The sequence below is a fragment of the Microtus oregoni genome, unplaced genomic scaffold (assembly GCF_018167655.1).
Source record: "Microtus oregoni isolate MIOR12 unplaced genomic scaffold, Mior012 000021F_ref0000039, whole genome shotgun sequence".
Lineage (NCBI taxonomy): Eukaryota > Metazoa > Chordata > Mammalia > Rodentia > Cricetidae > Microtus > Microtus oregoni.
Window position 1 is genome coordinate 38,365,153 of NW_024543080.1, and position 19,183 is coordinate 38,384,335.

General features: G+C 38.1%; 1 protein-coding gene across 2 annotated transcripts in view; it reads right to left on the reverse strand.

The window, feature by feature from the left end:
* Stim2 (stromal interaction molecule 2) overlaps positions 1-19,183 on the reverse strand; it is a 127,315-nt gene that overhangs the window by 73,703 nt on the left and 34,429 nt on the right. For both annotated transcript variants that reach the window (XM_041671467.1, XM_041671469.1), the window contains exon 2: positions 3,403-3,533. In XM_041671467.1, coding sequence (XP_041527401.1) covers positions 3,403-3,533 — 131 coding nt within the window. The remainder of the gene's footprint in view (positions 1-3,402; positions 3,534-19,183) is intronic.

A 19,183-nucleotide genomic window follows, 5' to 3' on the forward strand; every position in this document is an offset into this window, starting at 1 on the left:
AGATGGATCAGCAGTTCGAGCACTTGCTTTTCTTGCAGAGGAACCTGAGTTCAATCCCCAGCACCCACATGGCAGCTTACAACCAACTTTGACTCTAATTTCAGGGTACCTAGTGCCCTCTTCCTGCCTCTATGGGCACCAGACACTCGAACACACAGCGTACATATGACATACAGGACACACACACATTAAAAAATAAAAAGCCTGTGAGACTCTGTGTTACTGATCCTTCTCTTGGTAATTTGAATAGGTACGTCCCCCACAGACTCATGTATATGAATGCTTGGTCTATAGGAAAGACACTATTAGGAAGTGTGGGCTTGTTGGAGGAAGTGTGTCACTGTGGGAGAGAGCTTTGAGGTCTCATGTGCTCAAACTACACCCAGTGTGGGACTCAGTTCACTTCCTGTTACTTGCAGAACAAAATGTAGGACTCTCAGCTCTTTCTACTGCACCATGTCTGCCTCCACTATGCTATCTCATTAAACTCATTAACTATGGCTAATTGAGGCCCTATTATAGAATTATTTACATTTTAACGAGATACTTTAAATTTTAAAAACAAAATAATAAAATTGAACTAGTACAAGAACTTCAGAATTAACAAGTCATTCTTTAAGGCCCTCTAAAACTAGTGCAGTCAGAACAAAACGGATCTATACATTTATGTAGTGAGAATTCTAATTGGTATTTTTAATAAAAACCCGGAGTCCAATATTAGGGAGTGAAAGCTGAAAGATCAGAGAAGCAGAGTAGCCAGTCACTAGTTCTTACCTCTACAAAATCCTCAGACCAAATGATGTAGCCTATCTCTCCAAGTCCTCAGACTGAATGCCTTGAGCTCCTCCCACCTTATAGTCCTTTCTCCAGCCAGCCCTATTGCTCCTGTCTCCTCCTCCCTAGTGCTGGGATTAAAGGCGTGTGATCCCAAGTGCTGGAATCACCTTTGTGTGAGCTCTGTTTCTCTCCTAGACAGATTCGATCTTGTGTACTCCAGGGCGGCCTTGAATTTAAAGAGATCTATCTGCCCCTGCCTCCCAAATGCTGGGATTAAAGTTGTATGCCACCACTGCCCAGCCTCTATGGTTAACTAGTGGGTAGCTCTACACTCTGATCCTCGGGTAAGCTTTATTTGTTATAGCACAGACAAAAAATATCACCACACTGTAGTAAGGAGGCTACTTGTTCGTTTCCCGGTACCCAGACTCCTGAAATAATCACACAAAAACTGTATTAATTAAATCGCTGCTTGGGCAATTACTTAACCATATTGCTAGCCAGCTCTTACATCTAGACTTAGCCCATTATTTTATATTTTACCACGAGGCTCATGGCTTACTGGTAAGGTTTCAGCATGTCTGTTTCTGGCTGCAGCTCCATGGCGTCTCCCCTGACTCAGCCTTCCTTCCACCTTCCTTCTCCCAGCATTCAGATTAGTGTCCCCCACCCCACCTAGCTCTGTTCTACCCTATCAGGCCAAGCGAGTTTCTTTATTAACCAATGGTATTCACAGCATACAGAGGGGAATCCCATATCACCACACATTTAAATTTTGTAAAAGTCACATTAAACAAAAATAAGTTAACTGCAAAACTGCATTTGATGTCACTAGTCTGTCCAAAACACTATCACCTTACACATGTCATTAATATTTTGTGTGTATATGCACATATTTGTGTGCAATATATGGATGAAGGCCAGAGCTCAGTAGTGTCAGGTACCTTGTTCAATCAGTCACCAACTTATTGTTTGAGACAGGCTATATCACTGAATCTGGAATTCACCAATTCAGCTAGACAGGCTGGACAGCAAGCTCCCAAATCAAGCTGCCTCTACCCCAGCACTGAGAGTACAAGCATGCCCCACATGCTCAGCTTTTTTATATACTGGGCACCTGAACTTAGGTCCTTCATGTTTGTACAACAAACATTTTATGAACTAAGCATTCTCCCAAGCCTCCAATACTTAAAAATTTATACTTTATTTTCCTTACATATTCATATTTTTACATGTATTTTACAGTTAATAGTGTACCTCAATCTCAAAATTCAAAAACTAAATGTGTCTAGTGGCTACCATACTGCACAGGGAACATCTAAATTTTTTTTAAGTAATAGTAAAGTAGAAAGGCATACTGCATTCGTATTTAAACATCAGTATTAGAAACAAAAAACAGAAGATATTACTTTCTATAAACTTTATACTGACAAAATCCTAAGCTCTATTTTTTAAACATAGGCTTTTATGAACTGGGGTACCCTAAAGAGTTGACAATGATACTCCCAGAAGGCATCATTAATTATCAAAATTCTCAATGACGGGTATGAGGTAACTTCCTTACAAGTAGTTTGTCAGGGAGGTCACACAGGCCCCCAAAACAACACACGACGCTGGTTTTACTCTTGGTTGCCCACCATAAATAGGCCCTACTACTTAAGACTTCACAAGAGAGGACACAGAAAAATCACCCTGGAACTAACCTGGAAACTTCCTCTCCACTAGCTAGTGTTCATGGTTTAAGTGCTGTGCAAGCCTCTGGGAGAGGAAAGTCTTACCTGTGGTAGTTTTACCCAACTGTGGTAGATACTACATGCTATAAATCTGCTCTTCCAGGCACGATGTCACCGTGAAGCAGCAATAATCCTTTCCCACTTAGACTGTGCTAAGTGACATGACTTGCCTCTACCAATCTGACCAGCAAATTCTGGCAACTAGAGTCATGATAAGCATTCATACACAGGAACTTCCTGGAATTCTACCACTCAGAAGTCAGCTGCCAGGCAGTAATAAACCCTCATCTAGACTCCTGGATGACAGACATACAGAAAGAGAAAACATGACAGGTAAGACACCATCAGAGCAGCTCACAAATATATGCCAACTGCCACAGTGACCACCCATACCGACAGTAGAAAAACACTGCCCAGTTAACCCACAGAATTTGCAATAAACTGTCATTAACACACCATTTCAGAGCAGTCTTCATAGCAGTACTGGGTAGTGACACAGTCAGAAAAGGATATGTGTTTGATAAACCTATGGCTATGAGATGTTTATGTAACTAGGAAGCAGAGGGAGGGGCAATGTGAGTGTCTAAAAACACTGCTTGAACCTAGGATTTGAGGCTAGCCTGAGTAATATTTCACACTGGCATCTCAAACTACCAATCTGTGAAATCACAATTACATTGGAAAGGAGAGGGAAAGGAGGAAGAGGGTTGGCGAGAAACACAAGTAGCAAAGAAATTCAGAAAGGTCATATAAATACAATAAGCAAAATTATAGCTTAAAAAAAGAGAAAAGTCAAAGGCATTGAAAACTAGTGAAAAATGGGCTGAGTCCTGAAGGAATCAGAGGAAAACTGGAGATTGAAAGAGAAGTCAGGAAGAGGAGTTCCACCTACTTCATCACTCTCGTCCACTTCTATCCCACCGTCTTTGTCATCATCCATTTGTTTATGGATTGTCTGAAGCGCTTCCAGACTAAATCTGTCTTCTTCAGTGAAGCACGGTGGGCTCAGTGATATACAGGGATCTAAAACAGAGCAGAAGACAATTACTAACTTGCCATACTAGGATGCAGGCTACAGATAGATGAAATCAAGAAGGAAAACAAACAAAAAAATCAGACTTCAGACTAAAGCCAAGATCTTTTGTCTTACCAAAATAAATTCTAATATAAAAAATATAATAAACAAAGTTGAGTAGAAAAAATATAACTAACAATAGGCAACAACATCTCAATTTATCTAACACTTATCTTTCAAGATTTCAGTTTATCCAATATTTCTAAAGAAAAAGAGATTTCCTCATAATAAGAAGAAAAAATTATCAGGGAATAGATGGTGTTACTTTTGTACAACCCAGCTGAATTAAAGTGGAAGGTTAGGGAAGCATTCAAAACAAGTAAGGAAGGAAACTGTAGAACAGCTTTCAATTCATGATAATCCAAGAGTCTATCTAACTTTTCAAATGTGCATATTTTAAGGTCTACAAGATTTTTAAAGGAAATTTTCTTCAAATCTTATTTCTCATGTATTCCTTAATATCTTTTTGTTAGATACACACCTCCCAATGGAAGACAAACTGAAAAATCATATTAAAGTTGTTCAAAAATTAAAAGACTAAAGCTAAAGCCAGGCATTCACGAGCTATTGTGTTTCATCCCACAACTAAAAAGGAATAGACTAACACAATAAAAAATGAAGAACTACTAAGAAGGCAAATGTCATGTGAGGGTCTTCAAAGACTTAAGGCCAGGTGGATGAAAGGTCCCTTCTGATGCTATGACAACAAAAGCCTACACGCCTTAATGGGATAGCACTGAGCTTTTTTACTCACATCCTCTATGGCTGACTGGTAGACTGTAAAGTTGGCAAACTTACTGTCATTATTTTACTAAATCATTAAAACAGTATCATTTAAAATTATAGTATCAGCAGAACCAGATGCATTCCTAGTTGCAGTGCCATTAAGGTTTAATATAATTTATTTATTAAACAGATACTGCCACAGAGTGATTATCACACCAACACTTCTGGTCCTGCTGTGAATTGTCAACTGTGAACAAAACACAATGGTCTCAGTTATCTCACTAATCTCTAAAATAAAGCAAAGAGGACAGATGCTTTCTAAAGTCTACTGTAGTAATAAAAGAACATCTAATTTGGTATTTATAAAAAATAATTACAGCAAAGTACCTGAGAATCATAAGGTATTTTACTTTCTAAAAGATAATTCACACCCAAACATCTACATGTTCCAGTTTACAATCTGAAAAATATCCAGAAAATTTAACATTTTAATATTTTTTATTTAAAACTAATTTTAATGTATTTAGTGCTGAAAGAAAATAGAAGAGAAAAGGAAACTATAGAAGGTGGGAAATGCAATTTCATGTCACATGTAGCTCAGTGGTTAAGACCATTTGTTGTTCTTCCAGAGAACCTGGGTTCAAGTCTCACCACTCTCATGGCAGTTCACAAGCATCTGTAACACCAGTTCCTGAGCTTCTGATGCCTTCATCTAACCAATGCAGGAAACAAACATTCAAGTAATGGACAGGGAAACATGCAGGCAAAACACCTATACACATTTTTAAAAACAATACAAAAAGAGATTAGAAAAAAACAATACATGCTTAAACCAGTTGTGGTGGCACATATCTTTAATCCCAGCACTCGGGAGGCAGAGACAGGTGGATCTCTGTGACTTGGAGGCCAGCCTGGTCTATATAATAAACTCCAGCGAGACAGAACTACACAGTGAGACCCCCGTCAAAAAACACTCAGGGGTGAAGAGACAATTCAGTCATTAAAGAAAAGGACTCACAACCAAAATGTCAAATAGTCAAAATACTAAGATTTGCTAAAACCTAAAAATTTGGGGGGAAGTAATAATGTTCAATTATGATTTCAATTCATGAGGCGACTAGAACATTCATATGTCTTTGAGTCCAAATTCATATGTAGTTTATGGGCAAGCTCAAAGGTAAGCTTTCACACTCCAAAACAACAATTAGAATCTGTTGCGGGAGGTCCTTCCGCTCCTCCAGCCAATAGCCGCTGAGATACCAGCCCATTGGGGCGTGGTCTCTCTCCCTTTAAAAAAAGCAGCTACTTCCCTTTTCACTCTCTTTGCTTCCTGCTCCGGTTCAGGCGACTAGACTCCTTCCTGACTGCACAGAGGCTGTTGTCTGGGACAGTGATCTGTAAGTTTTTTCCCCTTTAAATAAATACCACCCTATTAATCATAATTCCAAACTGGTGTGGCATTGTTTGTGACTTACGCCTTCAAGAATCAAGATCTACATGATGTGTAATCAGCTCCAACAGACTGACTTTATATGCATATAGTTTGCTCATATAGGGTGACAGAATTTGTTACAAGTGATATAGAATAGACCAATATATATATATATATATATATATATATATATATATATATAGACCAATACTGCTCACTCTGATTACACGGGTTTTATAGTTAAATTGCCTAAGAGACATTAACAGTAAGAACTGTCCAGGCTTTAGAAAGTCTCAGGATGATAAAATTAAGAGAACATGGAAAACGCATAAACTGATAAAATTGGACCAGGCATGACCATACATGCCTATAATCCCAATACTCCAGAGGCATAGACAGGAGGAGTGCCACATGTCTGGGTTACACAGCTAATGACAGGACAACCAGTGTTCAGAGGAAAAAAGGAAAGACTAGCTTATAGAAAGGTCTACAGACTATTCTGAATAAAAGAAAAAACAAATAATTTCTCACTGGCAAGGAAGCCCATGTTTGCAGTTCCCTTTGCTGGCAACATGATTTCTCCCTATTATAACCACAGGGGATGGTCTCCCTTCATCCCAAGGCCCAGATTCCTCCCCAGTCCCTATCTCAAACAGCCTCCCCTGCAATCTCTTCTCCACAGCCTTTTATCACAGTGGACGCAATATGTACATCTTTATTTCTTACTACTCCCACACTGAGAGGCCACCACAAAAATCACAGGCTTTGTTTTGATTATTCCTCTCCACACTGCCTAGAACAGTCAGAAACATTCAAAAATAATTGTTTACTGAATTACTTTTTAATTGGCTTCTTTGGGTGTTTTTTCTGGGGGGGGGGGGGGCTTTTTTTTTTTTTTTTTTGCTGTTTTCCAAGATAGTGTTTCTCTGTGCAGCTCTAGCTGTCCTGGAACTTGCTCTGTAGACCAGGCTGGCCTCAAACTCAGAGGTCCACCTGCCTCTGCCTCCTAAGTGCTGGGATTAAAGGTGTGCACCACCACTGCTCGGTTTATTAAACAGCTTTTAAAAATAAATGTTTGGAGAAGCCTTTTAAGAAATTATTCATGGCATTAGAAATCCAAGCTGGATCAATTGATAAATTCCTCATTCCTTTATGGTTAAGGTTAAATCTAAGTAGGCAGTACAAATTTAGTAATACTGTACTTCTACTCAACTATTTCATGTTCATCTAAGGGTTAATATGATGTTCACTCACTGTCAGATATTACTATTTACTTATTGAACACAATAAACAGCATACTAAGCAAAAACAGCCAAGCAAAACTTTTAATGTTTAACACAGCCTTCACAAGATCCCTGCAGTAGAGAAAGGAACTGTGATGAAATTACATGAGGTCGAGAACTAAGGCTGTTATGACTCTACCAATACTATCCATACCCTACCTACAGTATTAATCTAGTATGTCTAAAAAACAATGTGCCGCCGGGCGGTGGTGGCACATGCCTTTAATCCCAGCACTCAAGAGGCAGAGGCAGTGGGACTGCCTCCCAAAATCCTGTGTCCTACCTGTTCATCCCTCATTCCCAACCCCTGGTACCTGCTGATGTTTTTAGTTTTGTCTTTTCTCATAGTTTAGATCCTTATGATACAGCCTTCACAGTATGACTTCTTTTGACTAGCAAAATGCACTGAAGATTCCACTCTGGGGACTCAGAGATGTCTCAGTCAATATTGTGTGTGCTACATAAAAATGGACTAAGCACCCACGCTTTAAAAAAGAAGGAAGGAGGAGGGGGGGAGGGGAGGAGGAGAAGAGGAGAGGAAGAGAAAGAAAAGGAGAAGAGGGGGACGAGGAGGGGGAGGAGAAGGTAGAGGAGGAGGAGGAGGAGAAGAGGAGGAGAAGGAAGAGGAGAAGAGGAGGAGAAGGAAGAAGGGGACGAAGGAGAAGAAGGGGACGAAGGGGACAAAGAGGATGAAGAGGAACAAGAGGAAGAAAAGGAAGAAGAGGAAGAAGAAGTAGCCTCTGGGTGCACCTATGATCCCAACTAGTGAGACAGATTCAGGAAGACCCTGGAGCTTGTTGCCCAGCAAGTACAGTGGCACCTGTAAGCTCCAGGTTCATGAGAGACCTAGTCTCAAAATGACTGAGAAAGATACTGACATCTACCTCAGGCCCCTGTACACACTCACATTAAATCATGTACATAATGTATACACACAGAGAGACACAGACACACAGAGAGAGAAAGAGACACACACTCATGCACACAATCTCAGATTTGTGTTTTTTAGCACTGGCTCATTTCCTTTTAGGCTAAATATTTCACTGTCTGGATGAACCACAGTTTATCTATCCATTTCCTACTGGAAGACATCTTGGCTGCTAAGCTTTGCCATCATGAACGAAGCTGCTACAAACAATTCTGTGTAGGTTTTTGTATAAATGATTTTCCAACTCTTCTGGATAAATACCAACAGATGTAATCACCAGACTTCATGGGAGACTGATAGCTTTGTAAGAAACTGCCAAATCGCTTTCTAATAGTATTTACACTACTGTCCACTCGACCAGCACTGTATGAGTTCCTGGTGCTCCACACTTCATCAAGAGCTGGTACTGTCAATGCCCAGGGTCTGCCAAACTTTAAGGGGTATGACATATCTCACTGTTCTAACTGGCATTTCCAATTAGCATAATGTGGACTATGTTTTCATATGCTTATCTGAATCTCCCTGATAAGATATGTTGGCTTTAATCTAGAGATACATACATATTTGCCACCCAAGAATAACTGTCACAACACTCTAGACAGTAAATCACAGAAGATAAACTACAGGGCTAGGGGTGTGAATCACTAATGCAGTTCTTCCTAGCAGCTAGCACAAAACCCTAGGTTCTATTCTCAGCACAAGAAAACAAAAAAACAAAGAACATAAACTGTAATAAAAAGTTAAAGAAAAGGTCACATACTGAAATGACAAGGGACTCTCATGAGGGAAAGGAAACAGGCAAGGCTGACATTTCAGGATTAAAAGTCATCTAGACAAGATACATTTCTCCTCTGTTTGGCTAAGCCAGGCCATACAAAGCTTCTGAACTGCACCAAATGTAATGACAGTGAGCTTCCACTGGAAAAAACATATATACCATACTATCTATTTTGTCATCACAGTTTATTGACATACATAGAGAATAGTTTAGAAATCTACTAAGAGATGGGGGAGCATTGAAACAATAAATGCAATCGTTAGCTTCCCTCTTATAAGTTGAGTCGGTAAACTTCAAGCAGAAATGAATAAGAAGTAGAGCCAGAAGACTCTTAACCATAAGTCAGTGGCTGTGGCCCACTAACCACGTGTAGTATCACACCCTGCCAAGAGCTCAGCTTATCATCTTGGTGACTACTTAAGAGTCGCATGATTAGGATTTGCTTAATTACTACCACTGAAAGAAAAATAAAACAGTTTGTATTTATTTCATCCATGAACAGTCCAAACATTTATCAAATCAAATATTTCAATCTGAATACTTTCAGAACAAATTTTAACATCATCAGGGATAATTCTCTAGCATCACTTTCTAACATACCAAATACAGGATTCAAACTCACAAAGAATGAATGATGTAATACCCTCTCTAGGTCAACAGCACTCTTGCATTCCAGTATTCTCTTACTCTCCCTACATCAAGCATGAGACACCCAGCATGTAGTAGAATTAATAGGCAGTTCTCAAAGATTTTTTTAAAAAGTGTAAAGTATTCAATTATAAAACATACTATATTATCTGGTGACCAACAGGCCTCTAAAAGATCCTATCATTTACTAAGGCACATTACACAGCAGACGACGAAGGAGAACAAGAGCCTATTACATCAGACGTGCGCTATACTACAGTGCGATCAAGACACAAATGAAGAACTCTAGATTCCCTAACACCTAAGACTTTCTGCTGATCAAGAAGACAGATCTTGCAAACAAAAGGCCTAGAAGCCCCATGCAGCTACATCTAATCACAGCGATGTGTTATTCTAAAGAAAACTAAGAGCCTTTTGTAAGCAGCCCCTTCTAACTGACTGCCTCTTGGAGCTCTGGATCCTCTGTAATATAATAGGTGCCGATTAATTTACCCTGACCCTAGCAATAACAAAGTGGTTTCTCTTCACTTTAAGTTAAAAGATCTCCTACCAATATGTTATTTTTTGTGATTTTAAATGAATTATGAGATATAAACTCAGTGCTTCCCACTTTCGTGGCATTTTTAAAATTAGAATTTATCTGATTACTTCACTCTCATTTATTCCCATCTACCCAAAGCTATTTCTTAGATCTCTGAAACTCTTTTCAGTAGGTGCTAGAATTACTGCTTTTACCTCAAAAGTCTTAATGTGAATATGATTCATTTCCTAACACAGTCCTCTATACAACATAATTCTTGGTTAACATGCTCCTTCAATGTATGTTAATTATGGAGTTCTTTATATAGCCATATTTGGTTCTTCACACACAGCTACCCCTTTTTTTCACATTTTCTCTTATGCTATAAGTCTTCCCAGAATGTAATAATGCATTTGTCTGCAGCACTGTAGCATCTGTTAAATTGGAAAATATTGTTGACTAGGTGTAAAAGAAAAAAGAAAGCAAACAGGTGTACATACTTATTGACTTATGGTTTCCCGGGATGTTATAAAATTTTAACAAAAAATATTTTGAACACAGAGAAGCAATTTCTAACTCCTCTCCAAAAATAAGGAAATTTCATTGGCTGAATGCAACATGATGGAGATAACTGAGAAGTAGGACCCCAAGCAGCACTTGCTCTTCTTAGACTATCTCTAAGATGAGAGCTATTTGAGATCCTACTGCACAAGGGCGCACACACACACACACACACACACACACACACACACACACTAATAATAGTAACTGAAAGAGGCACTATGAAAACAAGCTACAATGAACAATAGTCACTAATACTATCCCACCTAAGTCCACACTAGGGAAATAAAGAGAACCTTGTTCTTACTGTCAAGTTATAATCCAAGAACAATTCATTGTTTTATTTCTCTATCAATGTAAGGACTTAAAATCATATAAAACTAAATTAGTGTCAATATTACAGATGAAAGTTGAATGCTCTAGGAGAAAAAAATTCGATTTGTTTTCAATTTTTAACTAAATAAGAAAAATTGTTTAGCCTCTATTCCTTAATTTCTTCAACCATAGAATGGAAATAATACCAAATTTTACAAAGTTCGTAAGAACTAAATTATACATATATATTATATATAGGAACATGCATTCATTTGATACTCTGTAGATATTTATTACTACCAAGAATGGTAAGGTGCCCACTGTGATTAGTTAGCTACTCAATGTCACAGAAGAAATCTACTAACTCTCCAGCAGTCCGATTCTTCTGTTAAACTACTGTCAAGGAAAATCATCAAAACAAAATTTTAAGTAGATTTAACTCAAATAACTTCTGATCTCCCCCAACCCAAACAGACTCGGAACTACAATGAGACATAACAGAAACAAAGTGAATGCAACACTCACTGTGGCTGTAACACACATGGTGTTCTACTTGATTAATTCAGATGTTCTCATGACAAATAAACCAAGGCTTTCACAGCGTTCTCCAAAGGCAAAAGGTTAGGTAGTTGCAGAGTTGTATGTAGTTTAGTCCAAGTCTGTTCTAACCTAGAGCACTTCTTTCCCTCCTCCTCCTAAGATGTTTAAAGAGTCAGGTTTCCTAATCTTAACACTACCAACAAAGAATAATCTGCAGAAAAAGATCCATTCATTTGAATTCATTTATCCACTTGTTTTATGTGATACTGGCACTCATTTTCTAGGCAAGTGCCCTACCTCTAAACTATATTCCCATTCCCCAAAGGACTATTCTGAAAGCAAGTTTAAAATCAGGAATCCTAATTTTTTAAATTTTTGAATTTAGTTTCCTTCAAAATACCACTGAGAGGAAGTACAAAACTTCAAAAGACATTGCTTTGGAAAGGAAGATGCTCATTTAGCTAGCTAGCTACTTGACTTCAGGGGAACACTATGCTATGACAACATAGTTTTGCTTGTTTTTTTCTTCAATCAATTGTTTTAGGAAATTATTAATGTTTTGTAATAAAACATAGTTTTCCAATTGGAAAAGAGTCCATTACCACAGCAATAAGGTCTCAGCAATTGAAGCAGGAATTTCCTTCCCTACTCTTCTGTAACAAAACTCTCCTACTGTCATAAGCAAAGAGGGAGGAACGGGTATGTGTACCACAGCAGGAGAATGCAGTCACAGAACTTAGAAGCATCCGCAGATCTATGTTGAAACTCCACCACTATCTATATAGGAAACCAGCCAGAACACGTGTGCACACAAACACGGTATTTTTGTGATGGCAGTTCATAATTATCACTGAAGATTCCTCACATATGGCACACTAGTCCATTGCCAGTAATGTAAACTCAAATATCCCCAAAATATCTTTATTTTTTCTCTCAAGAAGTGTTTTTATTCCTTTTCATGGTTTCTTCATATTCAATCATTCTCACCCAGCCCTGTAGGTTTCGTGGAAGACAGCAATTAAAGGTTATAAAATGATACACTCAGAGTCAAGTGCAGTATAATCCCTTTAGGATTTAGGAGGCAGAAGCAGGATTTGGAGTGGAAGGACAACCTCAGCTGCACAGTGAGTTTGAGGCCAGACAGGATTACATGAGACTTTGACTCATAAGAGAGGCAGGAGAGAAAAAGGAGTGAAAGGGAAGAGAAGGAAGAAGGGAGGAAGGAAAGGGATAGTCAGCCACTACCTAAAACTCATGACACTCACGCACTATCCTCCACTCTTTACAAGAGTGTAACGTCTGCCACTAAGGTGCCCTAAGCTCTGTTCCATCAGTCTGCACAGCACCGTTTCTAGTCCAAAAGGGAAATAGGTTCCAGTGAAGAAGAAAGGTATTTTCACATGTAGATGGTAAAATATAAACTCGAGTTCATCAGCTCTTAAACTTACTTTTGTTTAATAACTTTTGGAGTATACCATTACGTTTTTTATACATAATGTAATTTTCTGGGCAAGCATCAAAAATATGAAAAGTATACAATCAACTGAACCAGCTCCCAGGAGCTAAGTATACACACAATACAGTTTAAGATACTGTGATCCATTTATTTCATGCATTATCCATATTAGTTTCTCAATATTAACTAAGCCAAGTGCAAATTATTTAGGTGTCTTGTTCAGTGTAAAGCTTCCATTGCCTTGAAAACTACCTAAATCAGTGTGAAATTCAGGGTTCATTATTCGGTGTTTATTTATAAGGAAGGAGGGAGAGAGGTAGGGAGGAAGGAAAGAAGGAGGGAGTCAAGCACTTACCTGACTTTCCCCCCTTTTTTCTATTTTTTAAACAGTCTCACAGTGCAGCCCTGGCTGCCCTGGGACTTGCCTTGTAGACTAGACTAGCCTTGAATGCACAGAGATCCTCTTGTCTCTGCATGCACACCTAGCAATATTTGCCTGAGATTCATTAACATTTGGTTTGCTTAATTTTACTATTTTTTTCTTTTTTCTGTGCTATAACCAACAAAGTGTAACTAAGTCACAGAACACAAACAATGAAATATTTGAGTTCACAGGAACTCTCTTTTACAACTGCTAGGCAAAAAAACTCCAAAGTCATTCCTCTTCTCTGACACACTGTCCAACACTAGGAAATCTGGAAGCTCTCCCTTCAAAACATTACCAAGAACCACCGTCATCTCTTGCACAGATGTTCCTTACCTTTTATGTCTTCCCTCTCCCTTCACAGCCTGATCGATGTTCAAATCACTTCCCTGCAGTCAGCTTCAGCCTCCTTGCCTGTTTCTCATTACATCATGTGCAGTTAGTAAAGTCATAATCCTGGCTAAGAACAATTCTCCACCAACTCTCTTTACACCGTGCATCTGAATGTGGCTAATCTTACCTTAAATTCATGCATAACCAGAGACCTTCACCTGCATCCTTAATGCTGCCAGGGCAAACATAAGAAACTCCCACGTACATCCAAACCCCTACTCTATTTCACACCTCCATCCTCACCTCAACCTCAAACCACCTCCTTGTCCTTACTCAGAGCAAGGACTTTGCTTTCCGTGCTTCACTGAAAGCAAAAGAAGTGAAGCTATGTAAAAAAGACTTCTATAAATGCCCATGGCCAGAGCAGTACCTCCCTGAGTCTACATCCTCATGTAACTATTGTCACCAGTTAGGCATCCAAGGTTTTATAAAAGTCAATCTATACATTTGTGAACTAAATCTCATCCCATTTAGTACTGCATCACTTCAGAAATTCATAGGGAACATTTTGCCCTCAAAGAACTGCTGTTGCTGGCTTATCAACAAGCTAGTTTCTCTTTCACTTAACAAAAGATGCTCAACCCTATTTCACTGCCACTGTTTCTTTTCTCTCCTTGCAGAAAAATATCTAGAAACATTTCTACTACTCTCCAGGTTCTCTCCATTTCTCTTTAATACTCCAAATCTGCAGGCTGTAGATCTCAGGTAACCTCCACATCACTAAATCTAACGAGCTGCCTCATTCCTAGATGTATTTTGCCACAGCTGCCCATTTTCTTCACATTGCTTCCAGAACAACAACACCCTCATTCTCCTCAATGACTGTTCTTCAGACTCCTCTTACAGACAGCAGGTTTTAGTAATGAGCAGATTTGAGGCTTGTGGCAGTATTAATTAACAATATATATGTTATATATAAATAATTTAGGATTAATTAACTATATATATATATGTTTTATATATAAACACCTGCCAAGTTCCACACTTTGAAGAATGAATCCTTTATTGATTATGAGTTACATGTCAAAGAATTTTTTTTAAGAAATGTGTCAGTCTTTCACATCATCCAGTCACAAGACTGTTCAGAAACCAGGAACACTGAGATAAACATTAAACTTCTTTTTTTTTTTAACCTAGGATGGGGGCAGTAATCTGAGCCACTAAGAATAGTTAGTTCCTTTCTCATTTAATTCTCTCTCAATAACTTGGATCTACTATTTTTAATTAAACAATTACTTTCTTAATAAAAAAAAACAGATCAAATGGATGAGACGGAGTTTGATGTTCTTGGCATGCATTATCGTTACAGTTTCATAAATAAACTGCTGCCTTCCTGGGTTTTTCTCCAAGAATAATATTTTTGAAAATGTCTTTTATTATTCTTAGTGCTCTTTAGAAGTCTCAGTAGAGCTAAGTCTTTACTGTCGCAAAGCTATGGGTCAAGATCTGTGCCCCTTTCTTACTATAAGTTGGGTCCTATCTTTTAATAACTTTAGACAATCTCAACTAATACTCATTTGCATCAGGTATTTCAATAAATACAATTCAGTAACATACTTCTGAAACATACAGGAAGAATTAGTTCATTTTGATAGTTTATAAAAAATTAAACATGTAAGGGCTGGAAATTACTCAGCATTTAAGAACACTGGTTGCTCTTCCAGAGGTCCTAAGTTCAATTCCCAGCAACCACATGGTGGTCAACCATCTATAATGAGATCTGGTTCCCTCTTCTGGCATAAAGTCATACATAAAGATAGAGCACTCATATACATAAAATAAATAAATCTTTTTTAAAAAATTAAACATGTAGTGTGTTTGTGAATACAAAATCATTGAGAGACTTGATAGGAATCAGATGAGCAGGGAGCCTATTTCTGTCTGCTTATGCCACAACGCTAAGCTCTTAACAAAGAACATGAGCAATGGGAAGATCATGGACGCAAGAGCGGACAGTGCTGTGCTTGGTTCTTGCACAGAATACTCAGAAAGTTACAGGATGTGATATGCTAGACAAGTTGTCTAGCATCATGAAAATAAAAGTTAAGACAGTGTAATGATGAGAGAAAAAAAATTACAAATAAAATTTTACTAATTTACACACCTCTCACTATTTCCACTCAGGTACACTACCTCCATAATAGAAGCATCTCACCAAACAGGAAAAGACTTCATTCATAAAGGTACATAAAGTAAAGTTTATGTTTTAATTGCAAAACCTTTATTATTAAAACACTAGCAAATAAAAAATCCTAAGTAAAATGTTAAATAATCATCTACTATACTTTACTAAATTCATTGTATCATAGACTTATTTCTGGACCTCTTAACAACAGGAAGACCACACTTAATAGAAAATTCAAGAAAACACTACCTACCACATGACACATTGAAACAGTGCAACAGCTCCCGTCCAACAGGATAAAAGGAGACGGCAAAGATGCAAAATGACATTAAATAGGTAGAACTTGCCTGGGAAGACATGTTCTCAAAAAGGCTGACAATTACTGCATTATTCTTGCCTGGAAAACTCAATCAGAGATTTCTATGAAGTGGTTTCAAATGATCTAGAATGAAAGGAGTCATTCATAACAGTGTTGATCATTAGGAGGTAATATTTGTGTTGCTCTTCAGACTGCTCCTATTTAGGTATTACACCATAAGGCTCACTTTTTAATACCATAATCCAGACACTTAGCATTTATCTAATGCAAAGAGCTTTGTTGCTAAGAAATGTGTTTTATGTCCTTCTTAGCAGTTAAAAGCAGCATTCTTTCCATATCAACTATCAAAGGATGACTAACAGCTCCAGGCTAGCCTGGTCAATGAGTTCAGGTCAGGCAGGGGTACTAGCAGATGCTGTCTGGCTCATTCAGCACTGAAGCATAATTACTAGATTTACAACTTATCACCTCAACATCAGTTTCTCAAAGGGATAGAGGAATTTCACAAAAAGACCCTCAATTCATGAGTTAGAACTGTTCTCAAATCTCAAGTTCACTGTTTACTAGAATGTCATTTCCATCAAATCTCTAAAGATTCTTAACATCCTCAAACACAAAATTAGTACACAATATTTACCCTGAGGGGTCCCTATGGACAGCAACAAAGGGGATATAAATAAATAATAAGTAGTTCTAGAAAATGTATTAAACTGTACAGTCCCTAACAACATCCATAACACCTGAAAAAGACTATTCAATTCAAAACAGACTGGCTCGCCCTTTTGGTAGCATAAGCTGTCCTTTGTAGTGACACCTTGCAATGAATGTCTTCTAAAGAAAATGCTCATATTTTCATAGGGAACCTATACAACATAAGCTAGCATCCACCTGTCCCTCAACATCTGAATCAATAAAACAATGTTAAATGCTTACCAAATCCTCATAGAAATCAATACTGAAAGAGAAACTTTTCACTCAAAACTATTCACGAATAGCATATGATGGTACCTCTTTAAAGGAATGTGTAAGCAATAGGACTAAGGAAAACTTCTCAGACTTATTTTAAAATACTATTTATATTTTAAAGTTTCCTCAATAAATCTTTTAACGTGCTTTTAGAAATCTTATCATTACATAAGCACCAAGTTTCCTGGAAGGAGAATTTAGAAAATAAATTCTTATATGAAATTAGACAAAAGAATTCCAAAAGAGAAAGTTTGGGAGGGGTTTCTGGCTAGCTAAGAAGCCATCACTGTACAATACATTCAAAAGCTCAAATAATAAGAAACTTTTCCCTTAGTAGTATCAAACTGAAAAATTTAAAAGAAAGATAAATTATCTGTGTGCATATATTTAGAGAAACTAAGGAATTAACTAGAAAAAAACAGAACTGCCTTTAATAAACACAATTAATTTCACTTTTCCATAACAATAATAAGACTTCACTAAAACTATACTGGAGTGATGATTTTTCAAGTAAAATTTCAGCTAAATCCCCAGTGCATTTTGGTGCAATCACACATGACTTTATTCCTCACTATATTAGGTGAATTTTAATCTCCAAATACTGTAACAAGGCTTTCTTTGTGTAGATTGACTTGGGGAGATTCAGTAACTACTTTGACTACAATTTTAATTACTGGTAACTTAAGAAACTAAAGTCTTACAATTCCTTTCTCCTTTTGATGTCACATGTACTCTTTCTAAGCTTTTAAGAAAGATACACTCAACTAGGAGCTAAAGAGCCAAAGCTTCTCTCAATGGCCCAATTCTTCATGAGAAGGAAGGCAAACAGGTAATTCCAATGTTCTGAGCAGCAGAAAATCAAGGCTGTCCTTGATTTTCTCACTCACAGAGAAGCTTGGGTCTCTCTTTATGTACCTTGGCCTCAGCCTTCTACAAACTAGGGGGATGTAGACTCAAAGGTTCATCTCACTCTGACTTCATTTGAATGTTTTGTGTTTTTTTCATTAATTATAAAACCTTCATTTTTACAAAGCACTTCTCAATCTACTTTCTTGGGTACTACATGAAGTAGATATTCTATTACAAATGAAGTATTGAAGACCAGAAAGAGATACTGTCAGAGTCCCCGAAAAAGAAAAGAGCCTAGCCAAAGAAAAACATATAGGCATCCTCCTGAATATTAACCTTCAGCAAGCGAGGAAAGGAGACAGAGACAGAGACCCACATTGGAGCACAGGACTGAAATCTCAAGGTCCAAATCAGGAGCAGAAGGAGAGAGAGCACGAGCAAGGAACTCAGGACCGCGAGGGGTGCACCCACACACTGAGACAATGGGGATGTTCTATCGGGAACTCACCAAGGCCAGCTGGCCTGGGTCTGAAAAGGCCTGGGATAAAACCGGACTCTCTGAACATAGCGGACAATGAGGACTACTGAGAACTCAAGAACAATGGCAATGGGTTTCTGATCCTACTGCACGCACTGGCTTTGTGGGAGCCTAGGCAGTTTGGATGCTCACCTTACTAGACCTGGATGGAGGTTCCTTGGACTTCCCACAGGACAGGGAACCCTGATTGCTTTTCGGGCTGACGGGGGGGGGGGGGGGGGGCTTAATTGGGGGAGGGGGAGGGAAATGGGAGGTGGTGGCAGGGAAGAGACAGAAATATTTAATAAATAAATAAATTTAAAAGTAGGAGCGTAGAAGACTCAAAAAAAAGCCTCTCAAAGATGCAAGAAAGAGTCTTGTTTAGAATTCATACAAATTTAAATAGTTTAAAAATATAAACAAAAAAGCAGCAATAAAATAGTATATTCTACAACTTACTTTTAAAAGTAGCTGTATTCAAAAGAAATTCTTTGAATCAGATTTCATACATCCCAGGGTGGCTTTGAACTGCTTATATAGTTGAGGATAATGTTGAATCTCTGATCCTCCTCCCTCTACTTCTCACTTGTAGGAGAATACAGTGGTTCCTCACCCACCAGGCCAGGTTTTATGTAATGCTGAAACTCAAACTCAGAGCTTCATTCATGCTATGCAAACACTCTACAAACTGAATTACAACCCCAGTCGAGTATCCATTTCAAACAAAGTAGCATGTACCAGAGAGAGAGAGAGCAAGCACAGATGAACACGGGTTATTCTATAATGAAAAAAAGTATTAACCAGATGAATATCTCTTG